At 38.1% G+C, this 21,234-nt stretch overlaps 2 protein-coding genes across 5 annotated transcripts in view; one reads left to right on the top strand and one right to left on the bottom strand.

Annotated features, from left to right (window-relative positions):
- Positions 1 to 928: 928 nt before the first annotated feature.
- Positions 929 to 7,890, bottom strand: TMEM126B (transmembrane protein 126B). 4 transcript variants are annotated; one of them, XM_054441588.2, is made up of 6 exons: positions 7,719 to 7,846; positions 5,085 to 5,256; positions 4,592 to 4,713; positions 3,146 to 3,339; positions 1,643 to 1,754; positions 929 to 1,391 (listed from the first exon to the last, which is right to left on the bottom strand). In XM_054441588.2, the coding sequence occupies exons 3-6, from the start codon at positions 4,702 to 4,704 to the stop codon at positions 1,208 to 1,210; spliced, it is 603 nt and encodes a 200-aa protein (XP_054297563.1). In that variant the 5' UTR covers positions 4,705 to 4,713; positions 5,085 to 5,256; positions 7,719 to 7,846; the 3' UTR covers positions 929 to 1,207. The 4 variants fall into 4 exon arrangements, with proteins under 4 accessions (XP_054297563.1, XP_054297561.1, XP_054297564.1 ...); XM_054441586.2 differs by lacking the exon at positions 5,085 to 5,256 and having other exon boundaries at positions 7,719 to 7,890; XM_054441589.2 differs by lacking the exons at positions 4,592 to 4,713; positions 5,085 to 5,256 and having other exon boundaries at positions 7,719 to 7,848.
- Positions 7,891 to 8,086: 196 nt separating this feature from the next.
- Positions 8,087 to 21,234, top strand: part of DLG2 (discs large MAGUK scaffold protein 2) — a 2,182,864-nt gene continuing 2,169,716 nt past the window's right edge. The window contains exon 1 of the mRNA XM_063671283.1: positions 8,087 to 9,818. Within this exon, the coding sequence (XP_063527353.1) occupies positions 9,800 to 9,818 (19 nt within the window). The 5' untranslated portion in view covers positions 8,087 to 9,799. The remainder of the gene's footprint in view (positions 9,819 to 21,234) is intronic.

Genomic DNA, 21,234 nt, shown 5'->3' with positions numbered 1-21,234 from the left:
CGTGTTCATTTTCTGAACTAAGATAAATGTGTAGCTCTGGGATGCCTTGGCAGACTCTAAAGAGACATACTGTAAACTCTTTAGATTTTAAGCTTCTTTATCGACAAGCAATGAATCTTTGTACCCCTGGTGCCTATCTCAATGCATGGCAGATAGGCACTCAATAAATATTCTTTCTTGGAAACTAGAACTGAAGATTAAAAACAAGTTCTTTGAACTACATAGTGAAGACAATTTGTAAATGAGAAGATAGTATCAATGCAGAGAAATGGGCTATATGTTATTCCCATATCTTCCTTTGTTAAGAACTTCCAATTCCTCCTTCAAAATTTAGCTCAATTGTTACTTTTTTCCACCACAGCTTCCCCTTCTGCTAGTTAACATACATACCCTCAGTGCCCTTACAGAATTATGTGTATACCTCTCAAATCCTCTCATAGTGTGTGTTCACACTTATTCCTCCTCAATTGAGTTCCTTCTAGGTAAGGAATGTTTGTTTTCTTTCTTTTTGATATGGAGTTCTGCTCTGTTGCCCAGGCTGGAGCGCAGTGGTGCGATCTCAGCTTACTGCAACCTCCGACTCCTGGGTGCAAGCGATTCTCCTGCCTCAGCCTCCCAAGTAACTGGGATTACAGGCATACACCATTATGCCCAGCTAATTTTTTTGTACTTTTAGTAGAGACGAGGTTTTGCCATGTTGGCCAGGCTGGTCTCAAACTCCTGACCTCAGATGATCCACCTTCCCTGACCTCCCAAAGTGCTGGGATTACAGGTGAGAGCCACCATGCCCAGCCAGAATGTTTCTTATTATATTTAACAGAGTGCCTGAGAAATAGCTCAATAAATGTTTGATGAATGAATGAATATATAATGAATATATAACGTAAAGCCCAAACCCATTTCCACATACAAAGAGGAAAGATGAAACTTTTATTGTTACATTTATTGATACTGAATATTTATTATCTGTTATATATCAGGCAAAATGGACACACCATCAGGAGATAAGACCTGTATCTTACATGTAAGATGAAACTTATATTTATTGATTGAATTATTGAATATTTTTTGAGTATTTGCTATATACCAGGCAAAAGGCACAGAACAAATTATCTATTCACAGTTACTTTTAACTCTTTCAGCAATGCCTGAGTCCTCTTTATAAAAACTTCATTTTGCTAAGTTAGCAACCATTCATTTTTTTTGGTTACTCTTCATGTATAGTTTTCTCAAGTGTCTCTTCAAATACTGCATAATGGTATAGACCATTTAATATTCCAAACATAAGCTGAAAGACTAGAGGAATCACCATTAATTTCATTTGTGTTTGACAAAGCGTCATCCAATGCAGTAAAACCCTTCCTTTTGGTGGCAGTGGAACGGTATGATACCTAAAAAGAAAAAAGAGTTAATCACCTCTCCTGGATATGAATGCTATTAGAAGTTTGTTGACTTCTCCTAAATTGATAATTGCCTTTCTAGATCTATAATGTAGAGTGCAAAAAAGTTAAAAGTTAGCTATCTGAAATACCAAACTACCACATTTTGATTCAAATATATCATAGACAGCTAAAGAATAAAGAGAGTTTATTAACCTAAAAAAAAAAAGAAAAGAAAAAAAGAAGGAAAAGGAAGAACTTACTTGGTTGCCAGACGTCCATTTTTAGTAAAAGCCAAAGAAATGGGATAGAAAACACCACAAACTATGCCAATCAGTGAGCTTCTGAAAACACAGTTTTCCTTGCTTATATTATCTGGAAAACAAAAGTAAATTTGGTTTTCCTTTAAAACTCAAGAGCTATTAAGACAGTGTTGTACCTCACAGAGTAGTTATCTGCACTATCCTCAACCACAACTAAACCATAGAAAGAATATTAGAAATTCAAACTCTGTGGCATGTAACAGGCCAAATGCAGCACATTTTAAAAACAGTTTTTATTATACTTTATCACATAGAATTACCTCTAACATATGTGGTTGTTGTGGAAGCAATTTTATTTTATTTTTTGGAGACAGAGTCTCACTCTGTTGCCCAGACTAGAGTACAGTGGCACAATCTCGGCTCACTGCAACCTCTGCCTCCAGGGTTCACGCAATTCTCATGCCTCAGCCTCCCAAGTAGCTGGGATTATAGGCGTGCACCACCACGCTCAACTGTTTTTCTATTTTTAGTAGAGACTGTGTTGGCCAGGCTGGTCTCGAACTCCTCACCTCAAGTGATCTGCCCGCCTTGGCCTCCCAAAGTGTTGGGATTATAGGCATGAGCCACCGTGCCCAGCCAGAAGCAATTTTATAATGACAATACTAAACTAGCAAACCAGACCTGGATTCTAGATTAATACATTTTTATTAACTACTATGTATCAGGAACGTGCTAGGTGCTAGGAATACAGTGGTACATAAAAGAGACCTGATCTCTGACCTTCTGGCCAGTTTATAGGGATGAAAGACATGAGATAAATATTTAAATAGATAATTATCAGTGTACACAATACTTTGAAGATAAACTATATAGGGAATGTATCCAGACACCTAGTGTACAATGAGGGAATCAGAGGTCTCCCTGGGGAAAAGATACTTAAGCAGGAACCTGAAGAATGAACGAGGGATAGATGCTCTATCAATTACTAGTTGTGAAACTCAAGGTAAGGTGAGGGGCAGGAAATAACATTAAAAGCCCATAATATGACAGATATTGTGGTAGTCATTTAACCTACAGTATCTTTTAATTCTCACAACAATCCTGTGAGGTAAGTACTATTAGTCCTAACTCATAGATAAGACAACGGAGGCTCAGAGATGAAATGACTTATTGAATGTCACAAAACTTAAGTGGCAGGAGGTAGCATACTGAAATGATGTGCGTTGTATGCCACAGCCAATTCTTTTCCTAGTGTGTTGCTTACTAGTGTACTTGAACATGCCTCAGTTTGGGTTGCTTATCTACAAAAATAAAAAAATACTATTTACCTGATTAGGAGGATTGCTGCAGGGATTAAATATGACAAGGTATATGAAGGGACTTTGTAAACTGTATAGCAGTATATAAATGTAAAGAATTATTATTAGCAGTAGCAACAGTATATGTTAATAAGTAACTTTACTTAGACATAACTACATTATACATTAGTGAATTTAAATTCACCTGAATACAAAGCATCAATTACAAAAAGCTTGTCAGTAATGACAGTAGACAAAAATGGAAGTGTAGCCAATGATGCATATGTCTTCAAAGCATCATGTTTAACCTTGAAGCAGCGTCTGAACAGGAAGTTTGAGAATATTCCAGAGAAACCAGCTGTTGTTCCAAATGTCGCCGTTTGATATACATTTTGTGTCCTAATAGAAAAAAAGAAAAATTCAGTTCACTATAACATTGAACTTAATGGATACAGCCTTTCCGGAAAAGTTGTTATTGCATATCAATATCAAATATTTCTTGAGCACTTACTATGTAAAAAGTATTTTCTAAGTGCTTAAGATAGCACAGTAAACAAAGCAAAAGAAAAAAAGAAAAAGAAATAAATTTCCCACCCCTTATAGAACTTGTATTCTAATGAGAGGACATGATTCTCTTTCTAAGAATATTTACAGTAATTCTAAAATAGAGCTCTTTTAAATAATTTTGGCCACAAATAAATATAAATATATTCCAACGCAGCCAAATTTTATGAGCTACCCAAATCCAAGAATACCTTTCCTGCAACTAAAAGATTTACTTTGCTTAAGTTCATCTAAAAAAAAGCTGTTAACATTTGGTTAGGCCTTCTATTTCTTCATTAGTCCCAGATACATTTAAAATAATTTGTTCAAGATTTACAAAACTTCATCCAAAAAAATCTGATCTAGTTTTCTTATTAAGACCCATACGTAAATCCAGGAAATAAGATCAACTGTCCTTTGATTTTTTTCTTGAACTTTGTTCATTTAAAAGTCAAAATGGCCAGTCTGGCCAACATGGTTAAACCATCTCTACTAAAAATACAAAAATTAGCTGGTTGTGGTGGTACACGCCTGTAATCCCAGCTACTTGGGAGGCTGAGGCAGGAGAATCACCTGAACCTGGGAGCTGGAGATTGCAGTGAGCCGAGATTGTGCCACTGCACTCCAGCCTGGGTGACTGAGTGAGACTCTTATCTCAAAAAAAAAAGTCAATATGTTAATGTGAGACTATATTTATACCATGAAATTTGTATTCCCTTTTGCTGTACTAAGTACTGTGGCTGAGATAATCAATCCTAAACTGATTATAATTACTCACCAATTAAATATAAGTACCCCCCCCATGGTTATCTCCTAATTACTTTCAATTAAAATATATTTACTACACAAAAGTTTTAGCAATACTTTTGGATACTTTTTAAGAAACAAAAGAAATTATCCACAATCCCAAATATTCCAACAAACCACTATTTTCATCTATTCTTGTTTCCCCCATTCTTTGTTTTAAAGATGTGTTCTTCATAACCAACTCAAAGAATAGGATCTTAGATAACAGAAAAGGTAAGAAAGAATAGGATCTCAGAAACAATGGCATTACAAAAGACTTGCAAATAAAATGACTGACTTTCAGCCTGGGCATTTCTCTTACATTTCTTTTCTAAGATAGTCAAAATTTTTTTCTATGATTTCTATGACCACTGGTCTTCTGAGTTTTGCATCTTCTAGAGAAGGACTGGGCTGACCATGCATAGATGCTGTCATCTTGATATCCTGGAAAAAAAAAATTCCAGAGCCATAATAGCTAATGATATTAATATTACATAAAACCTTACAGAATTCTACAGATTCAGATTTGAAAACATTTACAGTTTAGTAGTGTGCCACGTACTGCGTCGTCTGCTTTCACATACTTTGTTAATAATTCAATCAACATTTACTGAGCTCTTATTATCTGTTAGACATTGGCTTTTTGTTATTATTTTTTATTTTCTTGCTAAACATCCTACAACACAGACATTGGCTTTCTGATTCACACACTAACTTGAGAAATTGGTAGTATAATGATTATCTCTATACAGATGAGCAAACTGAGGGTCTGAAAGGTTGGCTTGCTTAAGATTTAGTGTAGAAGGCTAACATACTGATACTGTTGCTGTTTTCCTCTCTCCTCATTCCGAGAAGGCAGTCAGGCCCTTTGTAGTTGTCCTCCTAGCTCTTCAGGTGGGGAGGTGGAAACAGTGGCTGCTTATTGACATCTCTACCCTCAGTTTCTCATGAAAGATTGAGTTCATTTTGGAAATCGTGTTTCATTTCCTGGAGAGGTAGGAGAGAGCAGGGATTGCCTTGGAGAATAGTGAGACAGAAAAATCAGAAAGAGGGACACTACTCCAGGAAGGGAACAGGCAGTGGATTGTGGCTACTACTTTGGAGTACATAAATTATATATCTAGTTCCCTATTACCACCTGTGGTGGAAGCAGAGCCTTTGCTAGAAATGGTTATGTGGTATAGCAGAGACCCACACCTGCCACCACACCCGGCTAATTTTTGTATTTTTAGTAGAGACAGGGTTTCACTATGTTAGCCAGGCTGGTCTCGAACTCCTGACCTCAAGTGATTCACCTGCCTCGGCCTCCCAAAGTGCTGGGATTAAAGGTGTGAGCCACCATGCCCGGCCCCAGAGACCCATGGCACTGGGCTCCTTGGTCGGAAGGTTCTTGTGTCCCAAGTGTGATGAACAGACAGCTGCCAATGTCAAGGGACCATGAAGACTTGGCCAGTAGCATCTTAACAGAAACTAGAGAGGTTAAAAAACAAAACAAAACAACAACAAAAAAACAAACCCTGCATTCTCAGACAGGATACTTTCTGAATGTTTTGCTCTGGGCAAGACTCTAGAGTCTCTGTAAAAAGTCTTAATAACATTTGTTAAATCCAAACACGTGGTTGCAAATGTTTACCTACTACAGCAGCCAAGTGAAAGGTCTATTGCTGCTAAATTCAGTGCTTTTTACTCTTTTTCCTCCAGATTAGCCAAATAGTCTCTTTACAAATTTACACTAATCTCAATTTTAATGTTTATGTTAAAGGGAAATACTAAATCTCAAATTTAAGGAGTCCTAGACAAGAGGATTAGAGGGGATAAAGCATAATGAACACACAAGATACTTAATAAATCAGTGCTTCTCAACCTTCAGCATGCACAAGAATCACATGGGGTATTTATATGAAATGCAGTCTCATGAACTCCCTCCTGAGATACCTGGATTCAGCAGGAGTAGGATGAGGCCTAGAATCTGCATTTTAACAGCACCAAGTGCTTCTGATGCTGTAGTCAATGGACACATGTTGAATATCACGGTAATACTCATTTGCTGAATGAGCGGTATGTACCAATCCTAACTATAGAAGGGCCAGTTCATTATACACAGTTCCTGGCATCAACATACAGAAGGTATGAGCTCCTTTGAACCTTCTTATGGTGTTACACAATGAGTAATAATGGACCAGTTTCTTTCTCTGCATCATTGCAGAATTGTACTCAATCTTTTTCTGTTAACACTTCTGGAGAGGGCAGGGGGAAAAAAAGGTAAAATATTTTACAAATTACAATTTTTCAGTGACTAGACTTACATCTTTTTCCTCTCCCTGACACCCAAATGGAAAGTATAAGGGATAGTAACATCTAAGGGAGATTCTATACCTAACCCATCTATTGTACTAAGACATCTGCTGTCTTGGCAGATGTCAATAACATGAGTAACCATTAAACCTTAGATAAATTTTCGTTTTGCTCTCATCCAATACATTGAAATCCTCCACCTTCCACCAAAAACAAAAAACAAAACAAACTTCCAGGCAATATCGTCTACTAATCTCCTACCTAGTCTACACCCTGAAGTCTCTATAGGGAAAACAGACACCCAGGATTATGATTACAGGACAGCAAATACTGAAATACTGGAAAGAACACAGGAAATATTATATTAAGTGCTCAAGCTTTGCAAGGCACTGTCAAAGACTCGAATGCTTTCATTACACCCCTCCCCCCTTAAGGCCACTCAACCAGTCACCACGCTTATACCAGTAAGAGTGCATTTATGTAGGTTTATAGTTTGCAAATCATTTAACGGTTTTGTAGTGCTTTCATGTGTATTATTTTACCTAATAATAAATTTTTCACCTAATAATAAATTTCACCTTTAGAATTTTATTCAACATTCGCTTATAATTTAGGGAGCACCTGGTATATTCCAGGCCTCCGGGTAATCAAGATACAGTCATCCCATCCTCAGGAATCCACAACGTAGTGGGAGTTCAGAACAAAAAAGCTGGCAATTTAAACACAGAATGAGAGAGTGACATGAACGAAAAACCCAACAACCTAAGAAAAGGCAAACTTAATCTAGCCAGAGGAAGCGTGGGAAGGCTTCCCGGAAGAAGTGACATTTAAACCAATAACCGAAAGAGAACAGTTTGGCAGGGGAGTTGGGACGGATAGAAGCAGGGAAATACTCCAAGTTGAAGAAAGAGCCTGTGCAAAGGCCCGGAGACAAGAAAAAACAAACTGCAGATGATGAGGACTAGAATTTAGGTCATCTACGTTCTCTCCGCCTCTTTCCACAGCAACTGGAGACTTAATCGACTGCTCCTTGCATGGACTTGGAAGCTGTTTTAACTTTTCAAATCTCCTTTAAGTGTATCATCTTAGAAGAGTCTGCCAACACTTTGAAGCTGCAGAAATCACCCCCCATACCACTTCGGATTTCCGCCTACCTTGGGCGCTTCCTCAGTTCCCACCGGCACCACACCTGAATCCCTTGGCTTAGTCCCAGCCTCATACCCGAACACCACCATTTTGGTGGCTCACATGACTTGCAGGTGGGCGGGGACCCAGAACGCCCTGGGCGGGAAGTGGTGCTGATTTACGGCTCAACGCCTCTCGGTTGCAGCCCGGGCCCGCCCCCACTCAGTCAAAAGCCGCGCCCTCCATCCTGAGTGTGATTGGGCGCGGCGTCTAGAAATTACGGCCACTTATTCGCTTAGAGGAGGTCCAGGCGCCTGTGGGCCTGCCCCGCTCGCCAGCAGAGTATTTCCTTCCCTTGCTATTTATCAGCCTAGCTCCCTGTTCTCCTCGCGTCCTGGGGGGGAAGATGGGGCGGCCCAAATGTTGTAATGTTACTGCGCTCCTGCCTCTCCTCAGGGCAGCTCTGTTAGCTGGGAACTAGCTGCCTGCCCCTTTCAGTCCCTGAGGGAACTCGCCCCTTTGCCCTGGCCCGTGTGGTGTTAAAGCTCTGTTTCTCGGGCACCTCCTCCTCCAAACCCCCGACCAGCCGCCCAGCGCCGTCAGAGCAGCCCGGACTAGCCTCCTCCCTTCTCAGCCGTCTGACTCGTCTCCCCAGTCTGTAGTCCCCTCAATTTGCATCCTTTAGCCCCGCTTGGAAAGAGACCGGAGAGAAATTTGCCCACTGCCCCCCGAGAAGACCCACTTGTCAGCCGAGTCTCGGGGTGGGGGGCACTGCAAGGCCCGGCGCTGTTTTGTGCACGTTAAATGCCCAGCAATATTTCCCAGACTGGCAACCCCCGACCCTCCAGTCTCCGTGTCTTACAGAAGCCAAATTCGAGAGTTATATAATTTCTAGTGCTGCTGTTGCTCCTGCCTGAGGAAACACTTCATCGCGTGGAGGGTGCAGGACATTTCAGTGCTCTTCCCTAAAAGAACGGGGCTTGGGCAGGGGTGGCCAGCGGTGGCAGAGAAATGTCTTGTTTTTTCTGCAAAAGGAAGGTGGGTAGTTTGAAGAGAGATTGAGAGAAAAGGTGGATGTGAAAGCCAAGCAGCTGCACTTTCTCATTTAGGAAATCGCGGACCGTTTGCATAGCTTATGCTTACATGTCTAATACTACTACGGCGTCTCTGAAAACACCTTTGGGGGAAGGTTTGGCTTCTCTCCAAGTCTCAGTGTTTTTCCTCGCCGGATAGGGAGCTGCTTGGATGCGAAGAGATGGCATGATGTGAATGACTCCAGTGTGAAGAAATCTGCTTCGCCAACTCATCCTGCATCAAGTGCCCATTGAGTAGCACTGTCACTTTAATGTCTCCATGCCAAGGGATTGCTTTCCTTTTTTTTCCAATCCTCTCGGTTAATACATGGGAGGATCAGAATCAGAGGGGCATTAAGGATCAAGCCTAGGGGCTTGGAGAGCACAGAAGAAAAAAATGAAAGTGACAGCAAGCTGGATTCTGAGTTACTGAGGGGGTGAGATCCGGAACTTCTGATCAGTAAATAGAAGGGGGCCTTTCAGTGTGTGTTCTGCCACAGAAAACTGTTCAAACTCACCTATCTTTTTAGAGACTGGCGTCAAAGAGATTTTTAAAAGTATTTTTGGGGAGGTGGGGTTAAATTTTTCTCTACAGATTTGAGGATCTTTATCATCATCTTTGAATTTGACCATGTATAAAGTAATGAGACCTGTCTAAATTTGGTTTGTGCCTTAATTGAGTTAGTCATTGAACTTCCAAAAATGTTGCTGCCTGAAGAGGAATTTCAGTAACGTTCTTCATGTTTACAATAATTTTCCCAGTTTGTAAAAACAGTCTAAATATTTTCTGAAAATTGAAAAACTTGAAAAACTAAAAAATTACGTTGCTGTAAACTCTGTGGGCGGTGTAAAAAGTTTAGTTGTGGAAAAAATACATCATTATTTTCTTTATCTGACATAGAAGACTCAGCCTGGATTTCAAAACTGAACAGTGAAGTGGTTTGCAACAGTTACCTGGCTCTTGGCCTCAATCCAGCTGGATCAAACTGAGACCTGAAAAGAGATATTGAATCCTGTGGCAGTGGAAAGACCCAAGAATGCCAGTCAAGAAGAAAGGTGGGCCATGAGATTGCTATATAATATTTCTCCCTTTTGTTGGTTCTGGTACTTGTAATTTAAATTATATTCCATTTGAGAGTAAAGTTTTGCTTCAGTTTGGGGGAAATATTTATTGTAATATAGTTTCAGTGGTACATAATTCAGTAATATTATTTTGCTAAAGTAAAAGGAAGCAAGACTATAGTATTTATTGACAGATATTTACGATTTCATAAATCAGGTTGTTTATATCACCGTTGGTAATAAGAACAGATTCAGTACCGCAGATTTGGAATCTTCTTTAGCTTGTTTTCTTAGCTTGTTAAAGGTTACTTTTAAGCAGTCTTTAAAAAAGAAACTTGTGCAGTGGAGCTCTTCCTCATGGGTTTAATATTTATCAAGCTAATTACAGAATTGTGAAAGGTAGCAAAGTAATTTCATTTGCACTGAACAAAATTACAGCTTTATAATTTATCTTTTGGTTAAAAAATAGACTTCTTATTTGGATTTATTCTAGTGTAGATCTTCACTTTTGTGATAAAGCACAACTTCCGTGACTATTGTGCTTTTCCAGATATATGCATTATCCAATAACATGATTGTCAAGTTCCCCAAATGCGGCAAACACCTGTTTTTTTCCTCCCTCCTCAACAACTTTTATTATTGGAATTGATCAAGATCTAGTGAATTCCTGAAGCATAGTTGATTATATTCCAAACTTGGGGATTCAATTTAGCTTAGATGCACCCCAGGTTAACTTTGTTCCAAAGGATCCTAGCTTGGGACTGTTTTTGTTTTGTTTTGTTTTGACATGATATGGAAGGTGAGATCAACTGTAAAGAGTTACTCAAGAGTTTTGAATCAAAACTTATATGAACGTCCTTGAACTCTGCTATACTGGACTAATATAGATCCAAATGTTGTCCAGTTATGTGAGTTGCTACAATCTGAAACTAAAGCTCTGGGTGAATTGCAGGTTAAAGTGGAACTTATCTCTGCATGGTGTTTAATTCTTCTACCTGTGGATTTGTTAGGGATGTTGAGGAAACTTATAATCACTGAGATGCCTTATCCAAGCTGATGTTTGTAGAGATGGACAATGATATATAAAACTTTTGGAACACCTAGAACTGTGATATTTGCACACTGGGATTTAAGATTGGGATTGTTTCCTCCCCCTGCTTTTTCTAATAATACCACTGACAGAAGTAAACTCTCTGAGATTTTGGAGCCACACTTGTCCAGACCAGACACAACTGGTTTATCTAGAACAAGAATGGTTTTGGGAATGTAGCCAATAAATGATATGGCTCTTTGACATATTTAAGTTGATGTGTGTTTTTATTCTTTCTACCATTTCTCTAGAGAGTTTCTTTTGTATTACCTTATTTTGAACTAATAATGGAATTAAACACATTACCTGTGTGTGTGTGTGTGTGTGTGTGTGAGAGAGAGAGAGGAAAAGAGTGAGAAGGGGGAGAATGGGAAGGAGGAGAGACAGAGAAAGAGGTAAAACGGTATGTGGGAAGGAGGAGGAGGAAGCTTAATTGATATTCTAGGTATAACTTAACTAAGCAGGTTTAGTTAGAAAGTTTAGAACTTAATGTTTCTAAACCCCATAAACCGAGTTTCTTAAAAGTTCTTCTCTTTAAAGAACTGTTACAGAAATTGCTGATACATTGCTGAAATTATAATACTTTAGAAGAATTTCCTTTCTTTCCTTCTTCCTCTCTTCCTTCGCCTCCCTCCTTCTCTTTCTTCTTTCCTTCTTCAATAATGAATTGATTAATGGATTGAATTTTTAAAGGAATCAACAAGTTCTTATTAGAAAAACCAGTGTATATTTCTATGATACCAAAGTATATGTTATATAGTTTCCTTTATAAACTGACCTAGAGAAACAATGTATCTTGCTTTTAATCTCTTAAAACTGCTAGTATTATGATACATATTCTTGAATATTATAGACAACTAGCCAAACAAGTTATGTGTACATTGTATTTTTCATTGGCTGTGCTTACTATCTCTACTGTTTATATAATATAAGAACAGTATTTTCAAGTTTAACCTAGATTTATTCTGCAGGGATCACTGCCCTCTGTCACCTTGAGTCATTTTCTCTCTTCATTGTTTCATGTGGTAGACATGATGAAAGAGCTAGACTTAATGTGATTCTAAACAATAACTATCCTCACTGAGCCAAGTGTTTATTCATTGTTAAACATATTCTCATTAAAGTATGAAATTTTTATAAGATGGATTTTCATTTGGTATTTATTTAGTATATTGTTGTCAAAGAGAGAGGAGTTTCTTTTACTGATACCATGCAACCATGGTGGGAATTGGGAATGGGTGTGACATCTCACTAAGCCCATTTCTAGGTGCCATTCTGGACTGCCCTTGGATAAGCTGAAACTACTGTGCCTCAAACCCCATATTAACTGCTCGTTTGCTTTATGACATTACTTTCTACTTCTCTCACTCTAGTCTCTTCGCATTTTTACAGATCTCAGTTTTATCAACAGAAGACTCTTCTGTTTCCCCGTAGGAGATTTTTTTTCCTCAACAGTTGCTTTTCATTCAAGATTTTCTTATCTATAGTAGTAACTTTATTTGCTCCCAGGTGAGCCCTTGGGACAATCTTGAACATATTTTAATTTGTGAAAATTTAGGACCAATTCAGGATAAGTTGTATTAGTGTTCTCTGATATGATGCAAGACCATAGTGTGTTATAAGGGTCTGTTTTAACAAGTCTTCTTGAATTGATCTGATATGATTTCCTACTGTGTTAATATAAGAAATAAAAGTTAATGATAGTTACGTCATTTGCCATGTTTTACAGCAGAAAGTTGCTGTTTTAAGGATAAAATTATGCTTTAACAGAATTTTCTAGTACAATGCAGCTTCTTTTTTGAACAGCTTTTTGTTCTCATTGTCATTAAATATGTGGAAGAAATCAATGCTTTTATTACTTTGAGATAGATGTTCATTTCATTTCAGTGTTTTAAAAAATTGTCCTATTGCCTGGCGCAGTGGCTCACGCCTGTAATCCCAGCACTTTGGGAGGCCGAGGTGGGCGGATCATGAGGTCAGGAGTTCAAGACCAGCCTGGCCAACATGGTGAAACCCCATCTCTACTAAAAATACAAAAATTAGCCGGGCATGGTGATGCGTGCCTGTAATCCCAGCTACTTGGGAGGCTGATGCAGGAGAATCGCTTGAACCCAGGAGGTGGAGGTTGCAGAGAGGCAAGACCGTGCCGCTGCACTCCAGCTTGGCGACAGAGCAAGACTCCGTCTCAAAAAAAAAAAAAATTGTCCTGTTGTCTTCGGAGCTTCTTTTAAACTGGTGTAGAAGTTTGTCTGAAATTATTTATTTATATGACCCTTTATTTCCTTTGAATTTTTTTTTGCAATGGTTCTCAGTGATATAATAGAGTATATATATAAACATATTTTTATCATGTACTGAAAGCTAAGTCCTATCTTTTTTATATGTATATGTTTTGACATTATAGCTTTCAAAGGAAGCTGAAGAATGTTATATAATTGGAATCTTTTTGTTTTTTTGGGAGACAGAGTCTTGCTCTGTAGCCCAGGTGGGAGTGCAGTGGTGTGATCTCGGCTCACTGGAACCTCCGCCTCCGGGGTTCAAGCAATTCTCTTGACTCAGCCTTCCGAGTAGCTGGGATTACAGGCGCGTGCCACCACACCTGGCTAATTTTTGTATTTTTAGTAGAAATGGGGTTTCACCATGTTGGCCAGGCTGGTCTCAAACTCCTGACCTCGTTATCCACCCACCTCGGCCTCCCAAAGTGCTGGGATTACAGGCATGAGCCAGAGCACCTGGCCTTAGACTCTTAAGACATGATATTCCCATATATCTCATAGGCACCCATGAAACTGAGATTACTGTTTCCTGGACTCACAGTTCTTTAATTATCTCTTTGCTTTTGGTTGACTGTATACTTCATAAAAGTGTCATTCCTGTTTTTTTTTTTTTCCTCTGGGGGAGAGGACCTTATGACTCCCCTGCTTATTTTTTCCCTATTCAAAGTTTTCTTCTTTCGTTGTTTCCTGCACATTATGGCTCAACTTCTTGTTTTGTAGTATCTTACTAATTTACATTTGCTTTTCGTTACCTGGATATACTCTGTTTTCATCTCTAGTTTTTCTTAAGTTCTTAAAATAATTTTTTTTTCAGAATCAATAAGAGGGGGAATATGTACAGGTATATCTCAGAGATATTGCGGGTTAGGTTCCAGACCACTGAAATAAGGCCTATTATCACAATGAAGCAAGCTACACAAATATTCTGGTTTTCCAATGCATACATACAATATATTGTATACTATGGTATATATGCACTGGGAAACCAAAATATTTGTTGTATACAGTACAGTATATACTATGCTATAGTCCATTAGGTTTGCAATCGTATTATGTCTAAAAACAATGTACGTACTTTAATTAAAAATGCTTTACTGCTAAAAAATGCTAATGGTCATCTGAGCCCTTAGCGAGTAGTAATCTTTTTGCTGGTGGAAGATCTTGCTTCGGTGTTGATGGCTGCTGATTGATCAGGGTGATGATTGCTGAAGGTTGGGATGTCTGAGGCAATTTGTTAAAATAGGACAACAATGAAGTTTGCCACATCAGTTGACTCTTTATTTTATGAGAGATTTCTCTGTAACATGAGATGCTGTTTGACAGCATTTTATCCACAGTAGAACTTCTTTCAAAATTGGAATTGGTTTTCTCAAACCCTGCTGCTGCTTTATCAACTAAGTGTATGTAATATTCTAAACCCTTTGTTGCCATTTCAAACAATGTTCACAACATCTTCACTGGAAGTAGATTTAATCTCAAGAAACCACTTTCTTTGCTCATCCATAAGAAGCAACTCCTCATTCATTCCAGTTTTATCATGAGATTGCAGCAATTCAGTCACATCTTCAGGCTTCACTTCTAATTCTAGATCTCTTGCTATTTCCATTCCATCTGAAGTTACTTCTTCCACTGAAGACTTGAACCCCTCAAGGTCATCCATGAAAGTTGGAATGAATGTCTTCCAAACTCCCGTTAATGTTGATATTTTGACCTACTCCTGTGAATCAAGAATGTTCTTAATGGCATATAGAATGAGTTCTTTCCAGGATGTTTTCAATTTACTTTGGCCAGATCTATCAGAGAATCACTGTGGCAGAAATAGTCTTACGAAATGTATTTCTTAAATAATAAGGCTTGAAAGTTGAAGTTATTCCTTCATCTGTGGCCTGCAGAATAGATGTACTATTAGCAGGCATGAAAACAACTTTAATCTCCTTGTATATCTTCATTAGAGCTCTTGGGTGACTAGGTGCATTGTCAATGAGTAGTAATATTTGGAAAGGAATCTTTTTTTTTTTTTTTTCTGAGTAGTAGTTCTCAACAGTGGGCTTAAAATATTCAGTAAACCATGCTGTAAATGGATGTGCTGTCACCCAGGCTTTTGTTGATCTACTTTTAGAGCATGGACAGAATAGATTTAGCGTAATTCTTAAAGACCCAAGGATTTTTGGAAGGGTAAATGAGCATTGGCTTCAATGTAAAGTCACCAGCTGCATTCACCCATTAGCCTCTAAGAAGCATCAGCCTGTCCTTTGAAACTTTGAAATGAGGCATTGATTTCTCTCTAGCATATTCTTTTGATGTAAGGCTGTTTTGTCTGAATTAAAATCTGTTGTTTAGCCATTTTCATCAATTATCTCAGCTAGATCTTCTTGATAACTTGCTGTAGCTTCTTCATCAGCACTTGTTGCTTCACCTTGCACTTTTATGTTGTAAAGATGACTTCTCTGCTTAAACCTTATGAACCAACCTTTGCTGGCTTCCAGCTTTTCTTCTGCAGCTTCCTCACCTCTCTCAGCCTATATAGAATTGAAGAGAGTTAGGGCCTTGCTCTGGATTAGACTTTGGTTTAAGGGAAATTACAGCTGGTTTGATCTTCCATTCAGATCACTAAAACTTTCTCTATATCAACAGTAAGGCTGTCTGTCTTATTATTCGTGTGTTCACTGAAGTAGCCCTTTTAATTTCCTTCAAGAGTTTTTCCTTTGCATTCACAACTTGGCTATTTGGTGCAAGAGGGCTGCCTAGCTTTTGGCTTATCTCAGCTTTCAACATGCCTTCCTCACTAAGCTTAATCATTTCAAGCTTTGAGTGTGAGAAATGTGTAACGTTTCCTTTCACTTGAACACTGAGAGGCCATGGTAGAGTTATTAATTGGCCTAACTTTAATATTGTTGTGTCTCCAGGAATAGGGGGACCTGAGGAGAGGGAGAGAGATGGGGCAATGACCAGTTGGTAGAGGAGTCAGATAACACACAACATTTACAGATTAAGTTTGCTGTCTTATGTGGGTGTGATTTGTGGCACCCCAAAACAATTACAATGAACATCGAAGATCACTGATTACAGCTCACTGTAACAAATAAAAGACTAATGAAAAAGTTTGAAATATTGTGAGAATTACCAAAATGTGACACAGAGACATGAAGTGAATACATCCTGTGGAAAATTGCCAGTGATAGACTTGCTTGACACAGGGTTGTCACAAACTTAATTTGTGAAAAACATGTTATCTGCAAAGTGCAGTAAAGCAAAGTGCAATAAAATGAGCTATGCCTGTACCTGACTTCATTGAGTGGCCTTGTGTGGCTATTTTATTCCTTTTGCATACATTTTACCAAATTTGTATTTGAATTTTCATGTTTGCCATACCAGTAATATATGGAGAGCTTGTCTTTTTTTTTTGAGATGGAGTCTTGCTCTGTTGCCCAGGCTGGAGTGCAGTGGCACAATCTTGGTTCACTGCAACCTCCACCTCCTGGGTTCAAGCAATTCTCCTGCCTCAGCCTGCCGAGTAGCTGGGATTACAGGCGCCTGCCACCATGCCTGGCTAATTTTTTTATTTTTAGAAGAGAGGGGATTTCACCATGTTGGGCAGGCTGGCCTCAAACTCCTGACCTCAGGTGATTCATCTGAGTGCTGGGATTACAGGCATGAGCCACTGCATATGGCTGCAGATGTTTTTTCTGTTTTCCAAAACTTCAAGTTTTTTTTTAAAATCTCTTCACAGCCATAAAACTCAAAAGAATTAAGCACTGAATCATCCTAGAGAAGGATGGGAAAACACAGTTTTCAAACTTTTGCATTTTCTGTAAGTCAAAGTAAAATAGAAAATTTACTAAAGTTTTTTTAAATTTAAAATTCCCCAGTTAAAAAAATTAGCTGGGCTTGTTGGCATGTGCCTATAGTCCCAGTTACTTGGGAGGCTGAGACTGGAGGATTGCCTGAGCCCAGGAGTTTGAGACTGCAGTGAGCTATGATTGTGCCACTGAACTCCAGCCTGGGTGTCCCATATCTTTTTTATTTTAAAAGAAATTCCCTGTAGGGACAATTTTGACCTTGGATAAGCTATAGACTCTTGATATTGTAAAATATTAATTAATCCAGGAGGCATAAATTGAATGAATTCTGGAATGAGAAATAGAAGAATACTTTTTGTGTTTAACTACTGATTAGGAGTATGTTATGAAGCAACTTAGTGAGGAAGACGTAGAGATAAAATGATCTGTTAATTGATTTTATTTTACATATCTATTGGGAGAGTGCAAATCATATGCTAATGACTTGATACTAGAAAATGTGTGAACTTCTGGGTTTTTGGAAATCTGCTCAAGTGTTTTTATTTATGATAGAATATTTGATTTCTCCCTTAGGCCTATTATTGGTTACTTTTGTGGGTAGAAGAATCTAGTCAGTGAGATATGCACAAAACATTGGATTTTACTTATTTATTTATTTTTTAAAAACTTCAACTTTTTCTTAGATTCAGTGAGTACATGTGCAGATTTGTTACATGAGTATATTGTGTGATGCTGAGGTTTTGGATACGAATGATTCTGTCACCTAGGTATTGAGCGTAGTACTCAATAGGTGGTTTTTTAGCCCTTGCCCCACTAGTCCCTTGCGTAGTGTCTATTGTTTCTGTCTTTATGTCCATGTATACCCAATTCTTAGTTCCCACTTGTAAGAACATGCGGTATTTTGTTTTCTGTTTCTGTGTTAATTTGCCTGGGATAAACATTGGGTTTTTAAAATGTTGGATTAAGGCATTCTGTTCATTCATGCCTTTGTCAATAAGTAAATTTCTCACTGTTCTATAAAATACATTTACTGAACTATACGAATACTATACTTTCTTAAATATATATTCTCCTTATATGCTTATTTCTTAATACTTACTATGTGACCATGTCAGTGATTACAAAATATTTTTTAGTATAAGGGAGAGATTTTTTCTTTTTTTTGATTGGGATAAGGGAGTATGTTCTCCAGCTACAATTCTTGCCCAGGAATTTATGGCAGTCAAGACACAAGTATTTCTATATCCTCAATGTAGGTTGCTTTGTCATCAAAGGATCATGAGTTTTATCCAGTCTCTTCTGTCCAGTTAGTCATTCTGAATTCCAACTAATAAGCTTTCTGCATGGGTTCAATTTTTAGTAAGTTTTCAAAGCTATTTCAAGAATTATGGCCAAATCACCTTTATTATGAAATAATTCTCCTGACCTCCTTTATTTTAGGATTTAAGATCAAGAGGAATGGTATAGTATAAAGTAGAAAATCCTGTGAAAATGAATTATTAAATTTAAACTTTCAAAGATTATGGGTAAGATTTTTGTAGCCCATTTCTTCTGATGACACCATTTTGCTAGCCACTGAGGCCCTAATTTAGGATACAATTTTGAAGCTTCTATCAGGGGCCTATCATTTTGAAGGACTGTGACATCTTTATCATTAAAAGCATGGTAATACTGGAATAAACCTGTTAAGTTATGTTCTATTTAAACATCTCTCATAGGTAATAAACAAGCTAAAATTATTTTAAAAGGTAAACTGGTGTATATATGGTGTAAACTGGTGTATATATTTAAGGCACTGACTCTACTTTCATTTATTTATTCAGTCATTTATCCATTCAACAAAAGTGTATTATGAGTGCCTGCTATGTGCCAGGCACAGTGCCAGATGCATGTTTGAAGTAGCAAATGATATTCAGTCTCTGCCTTTATGAATCTAAAAATATATTAGGAAGACAGATGCAAAAACAGGCAATTTCAATGCTGTGTGGTGAGGTTAACACTCTTTGTCAAGAAAACAGATAAAGAACACTCAATCCCACTAGGGAAGATGTAATATTTAAGATGAGATACAGAAGCTGAATAGAAGTTTACCAGACAGTGTGGGAAATGGCAAAAGGCTGTTTCAGATCATTATTTATTTTTCTTATTTTTTGGTCTTGAACTATATAATCACATCCTGTGTTATCATCATCATCAATAGCAGTGATATGGTGGAAAAAACCTAGAACAGTAGTCAGAAGATTTGGCTACTGAAAGAAGGGACAAGATCAGATAATCTGTGAGCTGGACTTGGTCTATAAATTTAGGTATGTTAGAAGTATCCATTTATTTTCTATAATTCATCTTTACTCTTAGTAACTGAGTAGCAGACAAAATAACTCTTATCCTTTTTGAAGTTTTCCACACTTCCCTGGGGTTAAGGTGGGGTTCTACCTGGAATGGGAGTGTCTTCTGGTTGTCGATCATCTATATAAAACAGCTTACTTCTGACATATGAGTTGTTGTGTCTAGATAGCTCTTTCTGGTCTGGTTTGACAGATATTTGATATGTCCGAGTCATGGACTTTTACCTTTTTCTAGAATGTCTGTGTTTCTGTTTGCCTAGATGCATTACAATGCCATTCCTCTTGGGTCTTGCTGCCTTCCAAGCAATGTTGCCAGTAAGAAGAGCCTAGATCCCTGATGTCTTGAGATCCAAAGACTTTTTTCTGTTTTCTTCAGCTGGGAAAATTTTTTTCTACACTGTGAAGGGGCTAGGAGAAGTCCCTTTCTCTGCCTGTACCTGAGAATCTCTTTTTCATCTCTGACAAACTCTTGTTTTATTCTGAGGGCTTAGGTTTTTAGAAAGCAAAACTGGAATTACTTAAAAATTCCTTCTGTGTTTTGTCCTGGCATATAGTGCCCCTGAGGCAATAAAGTAGGGAACCAGTTATCTGTGGAATGAGAAAAAAGGAAATGGGAAAATTTAGGTAGAAAAAAGTTTTAATATCTCAAAGTACCAATCTCCCACGTGTAAAATAGAGGTTACTTGCCTTCGTATGATGATGCCACCAGAAGATCCTGTGAAAATCATGTAATCCTTCTGAACTTATTTCCTTTTAAAAAAGGGATTTAATGCTTTTTTCCCCCTTACTATATACTGTTTCTTTTTCTCATCAAATATGATAATGTACGTGAACTTCACTTTTACAAAGCTAGTTAGTGATGGAATTAGGACCAGAAGCTTGTCTGATGCTTTCCTTTTTACTGTGTGAGTGTGGTAGTCTTTGAACAAGTGAATGGCATCATAGTGCAGCAGAGGAGAGCCCAGGATTGGAATCTAGCTTTTACCATCAGTTGGCTACATTAAGAAAATCAACAGATAGAGCTTCAAATTTTTCCTGTTAAAAGTTAAGTGTACTACTAATACCTCTTAGGATTATTGTAAGGATCAAATCAAGATACCTAGACCATATAAAAATTATTTTGTAGATAAGAAACTGCTGTACAAATGCTTATCATTTGAATGCATTTTTTTTTAGGGGGGTGGGTGGGTTCAAGGAGGAGAAATGTCAGAGTCTCCTTCCATCAGTGATTTGGATTCAGCTTCCTGGTCAGCTTCTGGAACAAGCCTGTCCAGATACGGCAATGATGCATTTGATCACAGATAGGAGATGCCATGCGTGTATGTGTCTTTTTTTAAAAAAAAAAGGTTATAACATTTCTTATTAATATTATTTCTCCTCCAAAGATGCTAAAGTAATTTGTAAATCATCTAATATATACAAAATGACTGCAGTCTTCAGGTCTGCTTTAAGTCTGGCCATACATATTCTTCACTATTTAAATTCCAAATTTTGTTTATTTATTTATTTTTCTAGATAAATAAATCTGGAATGATGCAAAAATCAGTATTTAGCTGAAGATACAATTTTTAATCTTTTTTTTGAGATGGAGTCTCACTCTGTTGCCCAGGCTGGAGTGCAGTGGCATGATCTCAGCTCACTGCAACCTCTGCTTTCTGGGTTCAAGCGATTCTCCTGCCTCAGCCTCCTGAGTAGCTGGGATTACAGGCACCCACCCCATGCCCAGCTAATTTTTGTATTTTTAGTAGAGATGGGGTTTTGCCATGTTGCCCAGGGTGGTCTCGAACTCCTGAGCTCAAAGTGATCCATCTGCCTCGGCCTCCCAAAGTACTGGGATTACAAGTGTGAGCCGCATGCTTGGCCAATTTGTTATTTTCTTACTTTCTATTTATTGCTGCT

The sequence above is a fragment of the Pongo pygmaeus genome, chromosome 9 (genome assembly GCF_028885625.2).
Source record: "Pongo pygmaeus isolate AG05252 chromosome 9, NHGRI_mPonPyg2-v2.0_pri, whole genome shotgun sequence".
NCBI lineage: Eukaryota > Metazoa > Chordata > Mammalia > Primates > Hominidae > Pongo > Pongo pygmaeus.
Note: the sequence above shows the minus strand (reverse complement) of the source record. Positions and strands in the feature narration are given on the sequence as shown.